This window comes from Pholcus phalangioides, unplaced genomic scaffold (genome assembly GCF_987345545.1).
Source record: "Pholcus phalangioides strain wild (caught in Gottingen) unplaced genomic scaffold, Ppha-v1.0 ptg000003l_1, whole genome shotgun sequence".
Classification (NCBI taxonomy): domain Eukaryota; kingdom Metazoa; phylum Arthropoda; class Arachnida; order Araneae; family Pholcidae; genus Pholcus; species Pholcus phalangioides.
Window position 1 is genome coordinate 51,742,845 of NW_028301596.1, and position 21,458 is coordinate 51,764,302.

Here is a 21,458-nt window from a genome sequence, read left to right on the forward strand (position 1 = left end):
CAACGATATTCGATATTACAATAAATCCATCTAGCCCTCTACAACGATATTACTCCAAATCTTGTTTCGAATTGCCTATAGTCCATTGTTACAATTCTCTCGATACAACGATATCCTCTACTACAGTGGTTTGGTTCTTAACCTATGAATCGCGACATCAAACCAAACATGTTATTAAGGAATATTTATTGAGCATTTTTAAATTTAAAATAAAGTCCATGGGTCGCGAAGTTGATCGTGTGATTGATTTTGGGTCGCGGCTGAAAAAAGTTAAGAACCTCTGCTCTACTACGATAAATTCTTATGCAACGATATTTTTGAGAGATTTCGTTTCCCCGCTACAACGATATTTTTTATATTTCACTCAAAATCACCTTCAATATATTTCTGAATATTTCAATATATTCCTCACCAGTTTTTGTTCTTTCGAGATTGTTTAATAATTCCACGGTATTTTTCACTATTTGCGCTTCAAAAGCGTTAAAATTTGCCATGAAGCTACTTTTTTTTGTGTAACACAAATGTATTGTGTAAAGTAAACTACTTTACAGAGTGAAACAACTAACTGAATTTAATCAATAAACTAATCAATTTGAATTTTTTGTTGTAAATAAACACTTGTGTATGCATTTTGTTGTGACACTAATAACACCCCAATTCAGAAGAGCTGCCAACAGCATAAATTGTGATAATAATGATAATTCTACCTCTCGATATAACGATAATTCCACTATAACGATATTTTTTCTTGGTTCGCAGAATATCCTTTAATCGAGATTTCACTGTATTATTTGATACTATTTACTATAAATCGGACTTTCATTATAACGGGCAACCTTCAGTCCCTATTAGTCCGTTATAGTGAGGTTCTACTGCATTTTTAATAAGACATCTAAAAATTAACAGAAATGTCAAGTTAGCATTTGGAGTGAAAATATTAAGTCATTTGTTATGTGATTTTTTGAGGGGGGAACTGCCCCTTCATTGGTATAATTCGATAATTTTATAACATTTTTAGGGTCCTTAAAATTTGCCGCCCCTAAAATCTGCCACCCGTGGCAGTTGCCTCCTCCCGCCTATTTTAGGCCCTGGTCTGTGGTACACCTGTTGTACTCAGTAAGAAAATTTGAACTGTGTGATTTATCTTATCATCTTATCCTGTGGTCAAAAACACTTACTAAACTAAAAGTCTTCATCAAATCGTCTACTAATAAGTCCATTATGGGTTTTTAAAAAGTTTGAAAATACACTATTGGGCAGGAAGTGCTCGCTTCCCGACCTGTGCATTTGATTTTAAATTATGTAATAAAACTGTAATAAAATCTAAATGATGAAAAAAATTTGACGATTTTAGTTTTATTTGAAATAATTATTTATTTGCCTATTTAACAACGTACAACACATTAATTAAGTACAGAAGACTCTCTCTTAAACGGCCGTAATTAATTCAAATACAAAAATAACAAAAAAAATAAGTAAAAAGAAAAAAGTAAAAAAACTGAAAAATTCCATAGTTTCATCATTGGTCAGATGGTTACAATAGAGGGTGGAAGAGAAATGATGCAATCTCTGAAAACGTTATTTCCGGACCCACTGGCGGTTTCGTCTGTTGTGGCCTCCGAATTTTTATTCAAACGTATAACGTATAACTGTATTGGATTTGAAAATTAGTCTGATTCGGAAAATTTGATTAAAATGGAAAGTTGCGATAAAAGAATCGGTAATGGCTTTATGCTATATAAAACAACAGGCATATTATACTCCTTTGATGTGATGCTTTAAAAAAAAAAATGGCGAAAATTATGCAGCAAGTCGTCGCCGTCTGCAGAAAAAAAGAAAAAAAGACTGGATTTTTCAGATTCCTCCTAATGTTATATATAAATTTTGTAATAAATTGACGCATTATATAAATGTAATATTTTAACTGTGAAAAAATGAACTTTCATCAATTAAATGAATTTTTTTTCTCATCCTCCGGTATAACCAGATTTTCGCTTAACCGGCATATCACGGTCACGTTTGTGCCGATTAAGAGGGAGTCTACTATATTTAAATATCACAATGACATTTATATCAATCAAGTTTACAAGCGCTATTGTGATATTTAAACACTTGATTTTTACCATTGTATTTAATCTTTACTGTGTTGTAAGTTGTTAAGTAGATACTAATTATGTAAAATCAAACTAACTTATTGAATGAAAACTCTACCGAGAAATTAGACTTCTTCTGGTTGTCAAGCCGAGTTGAACTCAGAAAAAAAAGTCAGTCTCCACCGGGAATCGAACCAGTCCTCTTGCTAAGCGGGCAAGGTATCCATACACACTACTGGAAACAGACGTTTCCTTCCTTATTTACGCACTTGTGGCGTAATCACCTTAACCTGTTAGAGCAGAGCACAAGATCAAACGAGGGACTACGACTTCTTCATCTTTGAATAATTTTAAAAATGACATTGTTCCACTCCTTATAAATTTTAAAGTAAAGTTTTAAAATTAATTTAAAATTAAAAAAATTGTGGCGTAAAGGGAAGCGTCGAAGTATAGGTATTAGTAACCTTCTCTTAACTTCAGCAGATGGCCCCCAGATGGCAACTGTTGCAAGTAGTGTACATGTATAGTTTGCTTGCCCGAATCGCAAGAGGACTGACTATGTTCGATTCCTGGCGAAGACTAACTGACTTTTCTTTCCGAGTGCAACTTAGCTTAATAACCAGAAAATGTTTAATTTCTCATATATGAGCTGAGAAAATCATCTTTGATTCTCGAAAACTCTACCACTTATGCAGTTTTCTTAGATTTCTGAAAAACTTGACTTTTGGACTTATTCCCTTCTAACCGATGATGCAATTGTTGTTTAGAATTGATTGTGAATAAAAATAATATGGTATATATACCTCGGTGGAAGGTTTCATTCCAGCTCCAACCTCGCGCTATAGCCGACTTTAGCGCTACTCGTCTATTTTAGCCCTCGGCTGTAATGAAGTACTACTTTCCACCTCAGTATGTAATATATATATATATATATATATATATATATAGTACCATTGTTTGACGATAGGCTGATCAGTGGTCCTGGATTGATAAGTAATTATTATTTTATTTTTAATTTATTTATTATTTTGTTTTTAATTTTAATAGCTATTGAATTAAGATGAAAAGAACATTCCTGTCCGGTGCTGAGAAACGAAAACGAGTTAGAGAGAGAGAAAAATGTGCAACACAGCAAAAAAATTCTCTAGCTACTTTTCTAGCAACTCGATCTCTAAATCTAAATTCGTGTGACAGCTCTTGTAGAAAACCATCAGATCGTGATTGTGTAGACATAGACAGCGGCAAGGGAACTACCGATATCGAAAAATGTGAACTTCAAGGCGAGCAAATAAATAAGCAGGATGGGGAAGAAATAACGAGTCAAATTGTATTCAGTGAAGAATCAAAAATATGCGAGTTTCCTCGTGATATCGCATTATGGCCAATGCATTTAACTGATGAGATGGTAGAATATTATTTAATAAATAAACCTTGCAACACTGGTGATATCTCAAAACTTAAAGTTGAATACATCGAAAAAAACCGATCATACTATAGAAACATTTCCGAGTCTAACTTTTATTGTTTGAAAGCAAACGGCATCAAAGAATTTCGAGAATGGTTATTATTCTCAGAAACGAGTAAATCTGTTTACTGTTACGTGTGTAAACTTTTTTCCGAATCTCAAATAAAATTCATAACAGGATTTAACGACTGGAAAAATTTAGTAAGAAGTTTGAAAGAACATGAAAGTTCTGAAGGTCATTTCAAATCTATGTTACATCTAAAAAAACGATTATCAGTTTCTGGACGTATCGACTCTCACATGGCACGGCAAATAGATGAGGAACAGAAATATTGGCGAGAAGTTTTAAAGCGAATAATTGCAACAGTTAAACTTTTGGCAAATTTGGGAATAGCATTTCGTGGCCACAGAGAAGATACGGATTCGAATCGAAGAGGAAATTTTCAAAGTTGCATAGATTATCTCGCAGAGTTTGATAATTTTTTGAGTAATCATTTGCAAAAATACAATAATCCTGGTAGAGGTAACGTTAATTATTTGTCACACACTATATGTGACGAGTTTATAAATTTGATGGGGAGCGAAGTTGAAAAGTTTTTAATTGCTGAAGTTCAAGAAGCGTTGTATTTTTCGATAATTGTGGATTCGACTCCCGATATAACCCACATAGACCAATTGACTCTAATCTTACGGTTAGTTAATAAGCAAGGAGATATAAGAGAAAGATTTTTTGGATTCTTTCAAATAGAGAAGCATGATGCAGCATATTTAGAAAAAGTTGTACTAAAATCATTGCAAAATCTAGGTATTGATATAAGAAACTGTAGAGGCCAAACTTATGATAATGCGTCTAACATGTCTGGTCAATACAACGGATTACAAGCAAGATTGAAAGAATACGTTGAAACAGCTACCTATATACCATGTGCCAGTCATACCTTAAATTTAATTGGGAATTCTGCTGCCGAATCATGTTCAGGGGCATTACACTACTTTGACTTTGTTCAGAATATATATGTGTATTTTTCTTCATCCCCTCGACGATGGAATATTCTAATGGATAGTTTATCGGATACAAATACTGAAAAGAAAAATGTGAAGAGAGTAAGCGGCACTAGGTGGTCGGCCAGAGCCGACGCCGTTTCGGCCTTAAGATTCAATTATAAAAATATAAAGGAATCATTAATTCAAATTAGTATTAGTGAAACGGAGAAACCAATGAGTAAGTTGGAGGCAAAAAAGTTAGCAAAAGAATTTGATGATTATGAAACAGCTTTGTTAACCGTGTTGTGGGACAAACTGTTGCAGCGGATAAATACAACAAGCAAATCTTTGCAAGACGTGCAGTCGAATTTGCTCCATGGGGAAAATCTGTACAAATCTCTTTCCGATTTCATAATGGTTGTAAGAAACAAATTTGAAGATATTGAAAACGAAGCAAATTTGCTAACAGAGAATAGAAATTACAAAGATTGTGATGGCAGAATAAGAAAAAGGAAATTGCAGTTTGGAGAAACATCGAGCAATGACACACGTTTCAATGGGCGACAATCTTTCATAGTTAACATCCATAATGTGATATGTGATATACTCATATCTGAATTATCCAGAAGATTCACTGTTTATAACGATGTATTGAACGATTTTAAAGTTTTTTTCAATGAGAAAATGAGTAGGGATGAAGTTATTGAGTGTGTAGATAGATTATCGTTGAAATACGGTAATGATATCGACATTAAATATTTTAAAGATGAAGTTCTTCATTTCATCAAATATGCTAAGGAAGAAAAAGTATCCGATCCTACTAATATGTATAAATTAATAATTGACGGACTGCAGTCTACATTTCCCAATGTAGAAACAATTTTGAGAATCTTTTTGACAATGCCTATCTGCAATGCAAGCGGTGAACGTTCATTCTCCGTACTTAAGCGAGTTAAGAATTATTTACGTAATTCATTAAGTCAATTACGTTTGAGCAATTTGGCTCTTATGTTTATAGAAAATGATGTTGTACAATTGTTAGATTATGAATCTCTTATTGATAAGTTCGCGAGAATGAAGGCAAGAAAAGTTCCACTTTAAACGAACTGTTCCATCCGTTGAAATTGTCCATCTTTATTAATCAGTAATATTAAATTACTAAAACTATGACGGATCTCCATCTTTGCCGTGTGGCTGAAGGCACCAGGACGGACATCTTAGATTACTAAAAATATGATGCAGAATTTTACTGTGATTTTTTTTTTTAATGGGAGTGTGATTATTTTTCATCTAGTACCAGAGAATATCATTATATTTCCTTATCTTATTTTTGTGTTTATGGTTTTGGTGATGCAAAAATAAAAAAAAAGTTATGATTTTCATAATATTGTTAATTTTAGTGAACCATCTCGTTCTTATTAGGGCCAAAAGGGTGCAGTGGTGGATAAACGCACATTTGTGGGTGGGGGCGGTGGTTGTGACCATGTGTTCAATTTTTCAGGACGGTTCTGATTTTTTTTGGAAAAAATTCTGAATTTCCCCCCTTTTTTAAGCAAATTTATTTTCTTGGTTTTTTATTCAGTCAAAAACATAAAAAACATTTTTTTTTTTCCATTTAATTTTTCTGCTCTCGGGGGGGGGGGGGGGTGTGACACAGCCCCTACCTTTAATCCACCCCTGATGGGGGGCCTCCAGATCAGGTTGCGCCTGGGGCCTCCCAAAATCATGATCCGCCACTGGGTGAGAAAGTGCTCTGCACAGATGAAGCAATATTGTTTTGCTAACTGTGCTTTGCTGACCTGTTTATGAAATTCCATAATTAAAATTGCTTCCTAATTACTGCAGATGAACAACATTTTAAGTTCTAAAAAAATCTAGAATTAAGAATTCACACTAATATAACGAGCAAAAACCAACTTGGAAAATATTTATAACAAATTGTGTCTAACCATTCTATGCATGCACGGTCCTACAGAGTTCAAGTCAAATTGTTAGGTACTACTGCATAAATTTCATTTTAATCTGAAATTTACATAATTGAATCATCCGTTTTTCTAATTGTTCAAAGAATCAGAAACAAAATTATGTAAACTGATATAAATTTTCACTATGCAAAATATCCTGGACTTTTATAGATGGCATTGTTATATGAAAATTCCAGTGTAATAAAATATATATCTGTATTCATATTTCAATATTAAAAGAGATTCGTTGTACCTCTAATGCATGTTCTGGCTGAATTTCTCTGTCTAGGCGCCTGGATGTTGCAGCAGTACGAATAACACCTGTAAGAGCATATTGGACTATTTTAACAGCAATCATGTTTTGATTCAATATTGTGAAAAGAATAATAATAGAAAACTCATCACAGACAACTAATTCAATTTCTCTCTAAAGCCAAGTTTATTATCCATCTGGAACAGGGGGAAGATGACATGAAGCCAAATGATACAAATGAAAAACGTGATATGATTGATGAGTGTAATATCTATAACAAATACAATAGAGATCACTTTATGCCGGTTTGGTGTGGGTTGTGCGATACTTCCATTTATTATTTGGAAGAAACAGCTATTAACTTACACATATTCTGTATTTAGATGTCACATGCTAGGTAATGTTGAGACATGCCCCAGAGCTAGTGGAACCCCAGCTGCAAGAAATCTTGATTGCATCCTCTTCATGTAGGATGATGCGCCTCCTCATATAATTAAGTTTTTTTTTTGCACCAACATTTCACCCGTGATTTAGGCACCTTGTTGTTACTGTTATTAATGATCCACAAAAATGGAATAAGCAAATCGATTTAGAAAATTCTCGATATTCCCGGAATATACGATTTTTCATTCGCGATGGTTTCAAAACGGGAATCCGGATATTCTATCAATGGCAAGTAACGGGTTGCATATTCTCAAACCACAAATTTGTGTTATTTTCTGTTGTAGGCATATCTTAAAGTCAAGGATGACGTCACTCTCCGCTATCATACGAAGGTTTTAACAACTGGATGTTGGGAAGATATATTTTGGAAAGAGAGAAAATTCAACTGCCCCTTTCAGTGTACACGAGCTCCAAGGAAAGATTGGGAGATTCGGTGCCTCTGTAGTCTAGTGCGTTCACCCGGAAAGTGAAAGGACGTGGGTTCGATTCCCCGCAGGGGCAGTTGAATTTTCTATCAAAATTCAAAGAAGTTGAATGATAAAGTAACTTTTTTGAATTTTTTAAATGGGTGATAGATTCTTTGAATATTGCGTGAATAAATACGCAAATTTTCTGTATTAATCTCACTTAGGATGCAGCAAAAGAATGAAATATAGGGTGTCCGAGAAAGATGTTTATTATTCTCAACAATAACAAAAATACGAAAAGGTGAAATGAAATACAGTTCGTGTCAAAAGAATAAAGAAATCTAAGTTTTTTTTAGTATCAATTGCCTTAGGTAGACGGCGCCAGTTACTCGGCAGCTTTAATAAGAAACGAAACTGGCAACCGCGAAGGAGAAAGCGCGGTGTGTATTGTGGTTAGTGGAAACAAAATCACCGCAAACAGGATAAAGAGAGTTTGATCTGATGAACCATAAAAATCCACCAATTATACCTTGAATTTATGCATAGATTCAGAAGTTTGAAGACACAGGAAATGTTGAGCATGTGAAAAATTACGGCCCACCATCGACGTCAGAAGAAAGTGTTGAGCGAATCAGAGATGCATTTCAGTCGAACATGAACGAGACAGCCCCGACTGCAATGTTTGTTGTGGTCTTTTTACACGGCGCTGTAACTGAAACTTGGTGAGAAATTCACATGCTGAACATTTCCCGTGTCTTTAAACTTCTTCATCCATGCATAAATTGAAGGCATACTTGGTGAATTTCTATGGCACATCAGTAGGCTGACCATATTTCCTCGAGAAAAATACGGTAAATTGGGATTCCAAATACGGTAAAATACGGGACATTGCCAATTATCGCCAAAACTGAACAAAGTACTCAAATATTACTGAAATTACGGGGAAAAACAATATGGTGGGAAATGAAGCATTACTGCAAATTGCAGTATTTTAAAATGAATTATATGAGATGAAACGTTCACACGAAGACAAACGTGGGAGGTTAATATTCTTATTTATAGTTGTAATTATCATAATATACTTTATGAGTTTAAAAATAATTTCAATCTTTGACTTCAATAAATAATAAAAATGCAAGTAGGCTTCGCGTAAAAAACGGGAAAAAACCGGGACACTTTAGCCAAAAAGTCGGGACGACCAGAAAAATAGAAAATAACGGGGCTGTCTCGGGAAATACAGGACGTATGATCACCCTACACATCAGGCGAAACTTTCTTTGCACGGTTTTCGGTGATCTCGTTTCCATACACATTGCGCTTTGTCCTATGCGGTCGTCATTTTCGTTTCTTATTACAGCTGCCGAACAAATAGTGCCGTCTACCTGAGGCAATTGATACTAAAAAAAACTGTTCGATTTCTTCATTCTTTTGTCACAAACTTCATTTCATTTCACCTTTTCGTAATTTTGTTATTAATTTTTAGAATTACAAAGATCTTTCTTGGACACCCTATATAGTCATAGGCGTAAACTTGTATTGAGCCAATAAGCTCAAGCTTCCCCACCCCTCAATATTTTAAATAACTTTACGACTATGCATAGAGTAATCCATTATACAGTGATATAAACAGTGCACAATATAGAAATTTTTTTTGTACAAGTTGCAAGGTCCAAAATAAATAAAATCAAATTAAAAAAAAAAGAAAGAAAAGAATAGGGGTAGGCTGTGTCATAGACAAACCTTATTCATGAATACATTCTTTGTGCTTTCAACCGCATGGTAAGTACTGTCGCCTACTGACATGATAAAATGGATGTCATAAGATTTGTCTTTAAAATATCTAACAGGTGATACCATTGTCGCCTATTTCCGTTGTTAAATTCCTGAAATATAGCGTAGAACAAATTTGTTGCGAAAACGGGCGGCGAGTCTGGTGACCAGACCCTAAGAGGTATAAAAGCTAGAGCAATATCATTGGATTTTCCTTAAAAATATCTATCAGTCGATACCATTGGCTTCTATTTGCGTTGCGAACCTCCCGAGATATAGCGTAAAACAATTTCGTTACGAAAGAGGACAGCGAGCCTGGTGCCAAGATAACCGGAAGATGTATCGAAACCAGAGTAGTATATCATGAAATTTGTCTTACGAGATATATCCGCACAGATATCAAAAACACTGATATATATTCTGTATGAGCATTTTAAGTATTTTGAGCAACTCTTTTGCAGTATCGTCAGCTGATTTAAAAGACGCGTAAAAAAAAAAAAAAAAAAAAAAAAAAAAACCACAACCACCACAACCTATTCAAGAAAATGGAATAAGAAACAAGAGAATTTGGTTCCACAAACAGCATCAATTTTTTTGTTGTTGAAAAAAAGTACAATTTTTCCTCGAGGGAGAGAATTATCTAGGATCAGAGACTGAAACATTAATCGTCAAATTACAGCCACGACACAATAGGTAGACCCAGAAAAATACGAGCTACTTAGTTTGTAAAGAGCAGGGTGAAAAAAAGCAACTGCGATATCGGAGTAAATGTTTCTTTCCCAGAATTTTTCTAAAAAAGGAATAGGAAAGAAAAAAGGGAAGAGAGAAAAGGTTCATTTCTCAAACATATTTTAAAAACTGAGACGAAACGGGTTTAAGGGGGGGGGATAAAGAAAAAGTATCTCTGGTATAATTTCGTGTACTTAATTAACTCCCTTACTAATGACTGGGAATAAGTACTTCGTGCAGTGATCAAAGCAATTTGCTAGCAATTAGCTTTTCCAGATGACATTTTTTTCTCTTTTTTTTAATTCTCTCGTTAAGGAGAAAATTGGAAAGAAAGAGACCACGAAAGAAATTCCGCGATCATATGTTGAGGAAACATCAAGTCCATTAGAAGAATAGATACGAGGTGGAAGAGAGGAAAATGTATCTGAAAATAGAAATTTCACTCCAAGTAACTTTTTGCCACGACGGAAATGTTTTCCCGTGTGTGTGTGTGAGTGTGTATTTCTATTTTTTTTTTTTCAAACAATTATGCCAAGTTTTTCCATTAGGAGTAGCAATTCAATAAATAATAATTTTTCTTCCTGTTATGGATTTTCAAACAACTCCAATTTAAGAAAAGTATCCTTAATATCACACAGAATGATTGATTTTTCTCTGGGGAAATCTGTTATGACAAGAATTTAATCCAAATTGAACCATTAATCGAATTCAGTTTTTTGAAAATAAAACAGGGTAATTATTTTCCTTTTTAATCTGCATTATCGGATTTAATGTCCTGCCTCCATCTCAGATACAAGCCATTTACATGAATATCGCAATCTTATACGTTTTCCCAAGAGATTTTTGTCCAAGCAAATCGAAACATGTGAAAGATGTAAAAATTCGATTCTAGTTCCTGTATATTTCTCACTTCTCAAACAATGCCTACAATCTAGATGAAAATTCGTGAAAATTAATGACATGCGCCGTGGATACACGCGTTTTCTTTCCGTTCCTGAATATGCGCAGCTATAGTCCTTTCATCTAAGTGCAATTTAGAGTCATCTGACTGGCGTCGGAATATTTAGTATCTCTGGAGGAGAGAATATTTTAACAAGGGAGCTGATATCAAACTCTTGACTTAATAAATGACGTCTATGACTATGGATGGTAGCGAATCTGAAGTGACGACCTATCTATTATGTAAAAACGCGAAAGAACACCGTGGAGTGCTCCGGATTAGAAAATACGTTCCAGGAAAATAAAATTCCTAGAAAAATATATTCATCATGCGTACATTATAAAACATGGTGGTCACCTAAAAAGACCCCCCATGTAGTCTATTTGGGGGCGATTCTTAGCGATCATCTTAACCCCTTCACGAACAAGCTGGTGGCGATAAATTTGAATGAGCTGTATTACGCGTATAGGCGATAAATATGGTAGCCTTGTCCATACGTTAAAAAAAGGGATAAAGGGAAAGAAAGAAAAAAAAAGAATACGGATGGGGAGGAACAGTACAGACAGTAGATAATTAAATAAGAAAGTTGCAGAGAGATAAGAGTACAGTACCTTGATTTTTCGCCCTAACCGACGTGTTCTCTTTCTCACTTCCATGCACAGTATATAATGGAGAAGGATTAATTCCAGAAAATACATTATATTTGAGGGGGGATGCCGTGCAGACCAAGGAGGAGGGAGGAAGCTGAGGCGAACGGGGGGGGGAACACACACACAACTTTGTTTCATAGGGTTACAATAAGCTTCGCGATGAGAAAAAAAGGAGCTTGAAGAAACAGTCAGCTGGATTTAATTTATTCCACTAGCATTTAGACGCAATATTACGTCCATGGCCGTTATTTAGACGCAATATTACGTCCCTGGTTAGAAGACTCCACAAAAGAACAACTGAGATTTTTTCATCCTCACCTATACTAGTACTCCTTCACTCTTATGTACATGTATATACAGTGTTTTCCCGAAAATAACACATGGTCTCATATTGATTTTTGCTTCAAAAAATGCATTAGGGCCAATATTAGGAGCATCCTGAAAAATCACGCTAAGGCTTATTTTTTTTGGTGGAATAACTCTATTTTTGAATGAAGACAGCGACGAAAACATTTTTGAATGATGGTTGCATAAAAATCGACAAGAAAGTGTTTATGGCCGGGTTTACACGATACAAGTTTAGTAAAAGATCTTTTACAAACTTACTGATATGGTTGGTGTACCAAATTGGTTGCATTTTTCACGTTTCATCAAAGAGCTTTTGCAAAACTTCTATAGTGTAATCCCACCCTATGACAAGGGCATTAATGTGGGTAGCCAGAATATGCTATAGGTCGAGATTGCACTATAAAAGTTTTAGGGAAGTATTTTTTAAAGTTTAAAGACAATCAATAAGCCTATTCGGTTACATTTACTCGAATGTAACCAATGCGTTTATTAGTTGCATTTTTCAGTTTTATAAAAGAACTTTTATAGTGTAATATCGGCCATATGTTGGTTTTTTTCATTTATCATCAGAAACGCTGTGAGCAGTAACTTTCTTCGTTTTCTTTAATAAAAGTTAAAGTCTCAAATTTATCTGTTTACGTAGCTGTATAATACTACAAAAGTTTTTTAAAAGATCTTTAATAACACTGGAGAAAAACAACCAATAAGCCAATTGTTTTTATTCGAGCGAATGTAACCGATGCATGTATTGGTTGCAATTTTCTAAATTTATGAAGGAACTTTTATAAAACTTTTGCAGTGTAATCCCCCGGCCGCAGGCTGTTCAAAACTCGTCTAAGGAGACTTGCATGGGTGTTAACGAAAATTTCAATGAAAATTCAAATTTTCGATGTTCAAAAAAATTCAATATAATTTATTTATATTTTTATTAATCAATTATTATTTATTTATAAATAGAACTATTATCATTTTATGAAGTCCAATACATTCAATCCGTCATGTGTTGCAACGACATACTAAATGCGTCTCATTTACGATTTTAGCTAGGGTCTATTTTCGGGGTAAGGCTTATACTTATTAGAGGCATCCTGAAAAATCATGCTAGGGCTTATTTTTCAGGGCAGGTCTTATTTTCGGGGAAACATGGTAGTAGAAGGATACATTACAGAGGTAATAGGAACTACTTTTTTTTTCACAGGGTTGCAACAAAGTTTTGCGGTGATAAGGAGACAAGAAACAAAACAGGGCGACTTCTTTGAATTTATATCAATGGCGTTTGGACGCAATATTACGTCCTTGATCGTAAAGTGGTTAAATCTCAAGAATCATCCAAAGACGTTGACATTTCCCCAGAAAAAAAAATGATCAACGCACAAAGGATTGAAATAAACATGAATGAATATCGAATGCGTACACATAATATACAAAAAAAGTTACATCAAAGTACATCCATACGAAACGCTCTTCTTTGCCTTTGATGGATCAGAAAGGAAAAACTTTTTTTTCCCATCACATAACATGCGACAGATGATACAAGGGAAGAAAATAAAGAAAATTAGAAGGAAAGGAGAAAAAAAGATATTTGCCAGAAAGTGAATAGACGGCGAAATGCACTCACTCAACTCGATATGATGAAAGGAAACCATCGATTGGAATCGACTGATGAGAATATCTTTTCTTATCATTCCCCCTCAAGGAATATATATATATATATATAAAGAAAAGAAAACGGATATACACGCGAATAATTTAATCTTGTAAATTCTAATTCGAAAAAGGGGGAAAAAAATAGGAAAAAACGCAAACAAAAAGAAAAGGAGGGAATGGAAAGGAATTCCGAAGAAAGTGTAAATAAAATTCGTGAAGAAATCGGAAATAAAAATAAATGAAAGCGAGAGATTTCTTCTTGTTTTTTTGAAAGGAAAAGAGAAGAATAAGAATCAACGGAAAAGTACGGACACATCTTCGAAATATCCATCCATGTCTTTTCTTCTTCTTATGTATATTGGATTAAGAGAAGAATAACAAAGGAAAGCTATCTTGCTTCGAGTCAAGATTTCTCGATAAAATTCTGACAGTTCTTCATTTTCCAGTTCGCGCTATTAAATTATTATTATTATTATTTTTCCCCACCGTACGAGATAGAAATATCCAATATTCGTCGAGATGAATCTTTTATTTATTTTTTTTTTGTCCAAACATGTACGAATCCAACAGCTGCAAGTAAGAGACCGATACAGCGCGAGTCTCGCTATAACGAGTGATTTGCGAGGACTGTCAATTAGCTGCTTGTCAAAGATACAGGGAACGTTCGGTGATGAGGAATGAATGCATATCGAATGCGTACACATAATATATACCGAAAGTTACATCGAAGTACATCCATACGAAACGCTCTTCTTTGCCTTTGATGGATAAGAAGGGAAAAAAAACCCTTTTTCCATCATATAACATGCGACGTATGATACAAGGGAAGAAAATAAAGAAAATTCGGAGGAAAGAAAGAAAGAAAAAAAAAATCCTCAAAAAATTACAATTTTTCCCTATCTCGCTTAAAGAATTAAACATGATGACGCTTATCATGGTTCATGCTTACCGTTACCGGATTCGAAAACTGAAAAAAGAGGAGGCCTGCACTAGAGCCGCCTTTATATGCGTATATGAAGGCGTGTCTTAAGGCTGAAACACACTAAACTGACTCTGACGTGGCGTGATTTCACGTCATGTCAGAAACATTGTGAATTTTGATTCGTGGAAATTCTGTGACGTGGGAATTCCACGTCACATAATTTGTACGTCACAGAATTCCCACGAATAAGATTTAACCGATTTAAAATCGTAGTGGGTTTCGATCTTAATGCATCACACCAGTGTGCACACCGTATGATGTCTGATATGATCCCGCGCTATCTGACGTCACGTGGTTACACGCCACATCATAGTAGTGTGTATCTGCTTTTAGCCTGCACCAGCACCCTTTGTGACGTCACTTTTACAAACTTTCACCACAGATGGCGAAACTATACTGATTTAAAATAAACCCGCCACAGCAATATATATAGTTTTCCTCTAAATATATTGCTAAAAGCAAAAAAAAAAAAAAAAAGAAAGAAAAAAAGATCAAACAATGACCCATTTTCCTCCGCTAAATGTATAATTTTCCTAAAAATGTATAATTTTCACGTCAATGGGTGGCAGCACGAGCACTGTCAGAAAACTAACGCGCCAATTTCAAACCTAAATTCATCAGCATCTGATCGAACTGACCCGTAAAAATGGAAAAAACAACAACCACTACAATTGATTTTTGCGAATGCATTGATTTCAACTTGTTTCAATGGTTGTACGCATGCGCATGGGATGAGATACAGTCGGCACCGTTTATTAAATCACGGATAATGTTATCATTCGGATATTGTCATCACTTTTGCAAAGAACGGAATGGAACAATATCATAACATAGGAAAAAATTCGTTTGTAGTTATCAGGACTTCGGATATAATGTTACCGATTTTTTATTAATGTATCGAAGCTGTGCTGTGAACCTAACGTGAAGTCTGTTTCTGTGTACGGGTTATGAGTAGTGCTGCCATCTGCCATCAAGTTTTTCCAACTATGAGTGAAGTGTAATGATTGAGTAATTGTACTGTTGTAGGCCTGTTGCTCTTTGTGGCTAGACTTTCTAACGTGGAGATCGGCTCGCATTCGTGCCTTGAAGGTGAGAACCACAGAAATGCTGTGTCCCATCTCACGAGTACGACTACTAATCCAGGTTCAAAGTCACTCAAATTACGATAACCTGCCATTTTATCAGCAGAAACCGATCTAACAGCTTCCCTAGCTACCAGTTGTTTTATATATGCGCTGCTTTAAGTTACGATGATGGATGCATTTCTCTTTATTTTCAAACGCTCGTCCGTGCCAGTTTTTCTGGCACTTTATCAGTGTAAAATCAGTGTAGAGAAATTGATGTGACGTCACTCTCCACTATTCAAACAAAGTATAAAAATTCTGGATACAATGAGGAGATTCTTTTGGAAAGTTCTCATATTTCAGCAAGGAATCGAATCACAGTTCCCTCACAATCCCTGCACGAATTTCTCTGTAAATCTCGCCAAATCGACGAAAAACTTGGCGAATTTAGCGAAAGCTCCGATGATTTGGCGATGTCATGCCACTAAAAAATCTTTCCAGAAGCTTTCCGACTTTACAAAAGTGTCACCAAAGTAGAAAACTATAAGCAATTTGTTAAGTTTTTGCAATACGAGATCTCTTGTATGTGAGAGAAGCCGCTCTTTGTTTCGCGTGTTTCGTCAAGTCACTGCTTGTGAATATGTGGAAATAGTTGTTCTGTAAAATAAATCTGTGTTGTCTTTGAAATTTGGGGGGGGGGGGGCATTCGTGCTTTGCCATCCCGAGTGCTCGTGGGAGAAAATTCCAATGGGGGGGGGGGAAAGAGAAAATAATGCCGAAAACCTGAAAAGGACATAACGGCGAATTTTCTGAAACGTAGGAGGACGCTTGAAATGACATCAAAAACTGAGGAAAGGTTGGTAATCCTACTCATGCTCTTCGCAAAAATCACTTTGAGGCACACCAATCAACAGCTTTGGGGCCGTTCAAGTATCACGTAAGCTAATTTTTAGCCATTTTTGATCCCCTCCCCCCCTTGTCAGCAAAATTTTCGTCATCAGCTCTGCCCCTCTGAATCATAACTCATATTTTCATGAAGGGTGGTTGAAGACGTAAGCATTATCGAAACCCTCTCCCCTCCCCCCTTGTTATCAAAAGTCAGCAAATTCCCGTTATTTCACAGAAGAAAAAAAAAAATTGGCGCAAAGGAGGCCCCGCTATTATTTTCGCACCGGACCCCGCGTCTTGTGAGGGCGGGCTTGGTTGTAACGGACTTTCAATGTACGTGATGTGAGATAGTTTTGATAGAACTTATACAATATCGACTACACTTTTTGTTATGGATTTCAAAATGACAAAAAACCGAAACCAAGATTTTCTGCGATAAGAAATGATGTTAGATGTGGCGCCACCTGTTTCTTTATAATATACATAACTATGATACTTATTTAAAAAGTCATTTTTATGAAATCAAACCATTGTTTTGTTAAAATTATTATTTTTTGACATTTTTTGTAAAATGTTTTACACAGAAGACGCCAGGCGCGGATCTATGGGGTGGATGCTTAATAGATGGCGCTACAAAAGGAATCAGCAACAATTTAATCCAGAACTTTTCATACAAATGGGTGCACACCTGCATCAGAACCACACACGTACACACAACGTAATTTCCAATTTTTTTCCCCCTCCTGCGTGCGAGTGCCGCCCAACAAGAACGCCCATCAGAATCCTTACAACAGGGGTTCTTAACTTTCTGTACTCTATGCAGGCCCATAACGAGGATCTTCATGGAAGGGAGAAAGAAAATTAATTTTGCTGCCCGTACAGTTTTTTTTTGTTCCCGCTTATCCCTTACACTGGCAATCCCGAGATATCTCGTCAAACTTGATCTGCTTTATTTCAACCACCCGAAATATCTCGGGCTCTTCACTTTCACTTTCACTGCGGGTGACGCCATAGGTCACGGCCACGCGTCATGGTCAATGCGTTTTGTTATGGGGTTATAAATGCTAGTGGTAGGGTAGAGCAATGATTTTACATTCCGCGGTGAAAGTGCGCTTTTATCTCCAATGTGGCAATTATAATGCGGATCAAGGAAATTAAAAAAAAAAAAAAACTGTCGGCCGCAGCAGTTGCCCTTTTGCCTCCTCGTAGTTCCAGTCCTGGACCCATTGACCCTTTGTGACAATAGGAGGAAAGAAACGAACTTCCTGGGCCAAAGAAGGAATGCCACGGACCCCTTAAAAGAAAAATATTTGGCAGATAATAATGTAGAAACAATAGGATAATTGTTTTTTTTTTTAATCCTACTCCGACATCTCTCCAAGGTTAAGAACCCCTACCCTGCAATATACATTTTCGCCAAAAAAAGGTCAGAAAAATATGAATTTTTGCCGAATTTCACGTAGTATCGGTCAGGGGATTACACGGGATCGACCTTTGGAAGAGGGCACAAAAATTTCGTTTCCAAGAAATTTTTCGTTACCACCCTTCAAAAACCATTTAAATTAACAGAAACTTGCTAATGTAACATACAAAGGGTATTTTCTTTCGATATATTTCAATTTCTTCACTAAAATATTATTTTTTTCTTATAATATATGGTCGGCTTGGGGGGGGGGCGAGGACCTCCCTCCGTACGCCTCTGGAAATGGTACATCGTGGTCCGACATCCCGTGAAACTACCAAAATTTTTTGAACGGATCTACCTAATATTGAACGTTGATCGGTGATTGGCTTTACAAAATTAATGCCAAAATACAAACAAATTATATAAGAATGGCGGCAATCTCTTGAAGTCAAATTATTTAAATTCTTCATGAAAACAAATCAAGTGGGAAAAACTTATTAAGATAGAATTCAGTCGATATAATATATAGAGTAAAACCAGTTAAAAATCCAAACATGGACCGAGTTTTATTCCCTTACTTCCGTTTTCTTGTATTGACTAATACAGGAAACAGTTGCAAATGCAATTTTTCGTAGAAATAAATCATTGGATAGTTTATAATTCCGAGGGAAAACGAAACCTTTTACGTGGAAAGCGGAGAAAAAAAGAGAAAACAACCGAAACCAAAACTTCAAACGGTTTTGATTACATCCGGTACAAAACTATCGGAAGCGAGTAAAAAAGAGAACCCAAGTCATCAGGAAATAAACTAATAACATCCAACATGTGTAAATATTTTACACCATTGGGAACTGATTTTTCAACGGTTATAGTAAAGTAGAAAATATCGGATCACACACAGAGAGAGTTAGAAATTACGATTTTCTCCAAGTGCGTTTTTGAAAGTGCGAATACTTACGAGTGTAGGGTACATACATTCCGCGGAGTATCAATGGATTTCATACAACATCCATAACCGAATTTCCACATCAATTAATATATTCCGCACATAAAAGAAAACACTCCACTCACTGGTGATGTCTTCGGGGCATTCGAACCATTAGTATCATGTTAATTATTCCACGTTCGTTTCCGACGAATACCAAATAAAACCAAAACCTTCAGCGGGAGTGACGGTGACAAACACACACATCTACGTTCTTCAACCCTGAGACTAAATTCTAAGCGAGATGCGAGATATAATTTATGATATTTCATCATACACAGTTTTCGTTTCAGGAGATGTTTTTCCCACTGGAGGCTGAATCCATTCATCACGGCGTCTTTGAGGAACGCGCTAGGCTGAACTCACTCTTCAGTCGAACGCAAATCCGGATACTTACCTACTTGTATGTGTACAATGTTCTGTCGATGGAGAAACATGTTCGAGAGGGGATCGGTTTCGTATGAATGCCTGTTCAGTTTCCACGAAGTTCTTTCTGAATAGAAAGCAGAACCGTCCTCTTTCAGAATCTAGAAATGTCGCGGAACGACGTGATTTTATGATATGCGGTGCCGTATTCCAGGCGGAAAAGGCTCTTACGATAACCTTTCCCCCGGAGTCATTTTGATGGCCGGAGAGTGAGAGGGAGAATGGAGATTCCCGAGATTCTCCATGTAGAGATTTTTCCCGACGGTGTTTACTAACCACATGCTTAAAGTGTTCGATATATCGGTTGGATAACTGAACGTTTCCTCTTTGTCCCAACTTTTTTTTACTTTTTATATCTCTCCCAACGTCTCTTTACGTTTATAGGAGACAACGACCGTGAAATGACCCGGGACTTTATGGGGTTCGGATATTTATCACACCGTCTTAGGGACATCTTTTGTGGATGAAGATGTTAGAATCGAAAAATCTAATTAAAACACTCATTTAGGGGGAAGGTGGTAAAGCTCTTTCACTTTTCAATGTAGGTGATTCGCAACTCTGATATCATTCTTTAGGCTCTCCTCACACGGGAATACTCATATCGATCTCCAGTAGGCCGGGAGCCGTTACGTAGTGCTCATTCTCGACCATGTCACACCATTCAAAAAAAAAAATTCAGAACTAAGAAGACTAAGATGTGATACAGTTTTAATTTCCTCACCTTCACACGATCACAAGAATATATGCCAATATTATGTGGCGGTAAGATAAACGAGGCATTTCATGTATACTTGCATATAACAACACTTAATTTATCAGCATATACACAGGGTGTACAGCAAGTGCTAATGCAGCCTTCATCTCATGACCCGTTCGTCGTAGAAATAGGGTTCTAATTTGAAAAATGCTCAAAATGTGTTCAAAAACCACCCTGTAGGAGTTTTGAGAGTGAAGATACAGCGTGTCACAAAATAAGGAATCTAAATTTTTATATGGAATCTCTCTCCTTAAAACCAATTACAAAGTTGTTGCCCTGCATTTCCTGAGGGCGACAAAAAAAAAAAAAGCACGTTTCTAAGTGCGGTATTCACTGAAATACCTGAATTTAAAAATCAGACAAAGACTGGGAAGGAATGGCATAAATGAGAGAAAGAAGCGTTGTCTGTTAAGAAGAAGCGTATGTTGTTCTTTCCCAATTTTTGAATTCAAATATCTCAACAAATATTACAGTTTCAAGCATGAATTTTTTTTTTGGCTTCAGGAGCGACGCGGCACCTACTTTTTAAATGGGTTTTCAAGGGTCCAAGCATTCCATTTTTTGTAACATATTGTATTCTCACTCTCAAAACTCCTACAGGGTGATTTTTGAACGCATTTTGAGCATTTTCCAAATTCGAACCATTCCTCAACGATGAACGGATAATAATAATGGCCGCATTAGGATTTACATGACGCCCTATATAAAGACACGAGAAGACATCCTGACATAAGAACAGTGAACGATCAACGGTGAACCAACTAAAAACGAACAATCGCTCAAACGGAAAGAACAATGGAGGGGATGCGCCATGTAAAATATGAACAAGCACACCACAAATAAAAAAAGAAACTTTTTAGAATCACGATACTGGAGTAGCGAGGAGACTAGCACGCGATGTCATCAGTCAACCGGTCACGTAGGTATCATAGTCGTCATCACTCCAGTTTCTTCTCCTGACAAGGAAAGGGTTCCAAGGTGACGTTTTCGAAAACTATTAAAAAAATTACCACTGATTCAAATGTGCACAGAAATATAAAAGAAAAACCGGTGGAATTATTATCGATCTCTTAAAATTTTTTTCTAAATATTAATATTTTGAACGGCAACAGAGGCTAAGGATGAATTCAAAAGCATTCAAACAACTCAAGACTTAAACGGAAGAAAACTACGGCAAAAAGAGGGGGGTGGGGGGGGGGAGAAGAAAGAGTAAAGAAAAATTAGAGCTATAGAGTGCGTGGAAAAGTGAAAAGAAAT

The 21,458-nt window shown here is 36.0% G+C and overlaps 1 protein-coding gene across 5 annotated transcripts in view; it reads right to left on the reverse strand.

Moving 5' to 3' along the window:
- LOC149088790 (fat-like cadherin-related tumor suppressor homolog) overlaps positions 1 to 21,458 on the reverse strand; it is a 540,044-nt gene that overhangs the window by 55,023 nt on the left and 463,563 nt on the right. For all 5 annotated transcript variants that reach the window (XM_089250155.1, XM_089250161.1, XM_089250171.1 and 2 more), the window contains one exon: positions 6,760 to 6,827. In XM_089250155.1, coding sequence (XP_089106281.1) covers positions 6,760 to 6,827 — 68 coding nt within the window. The remainder of the gene's footprint in view (positions 1 to 6,759; positions 6,828 to 21,458) is intronic.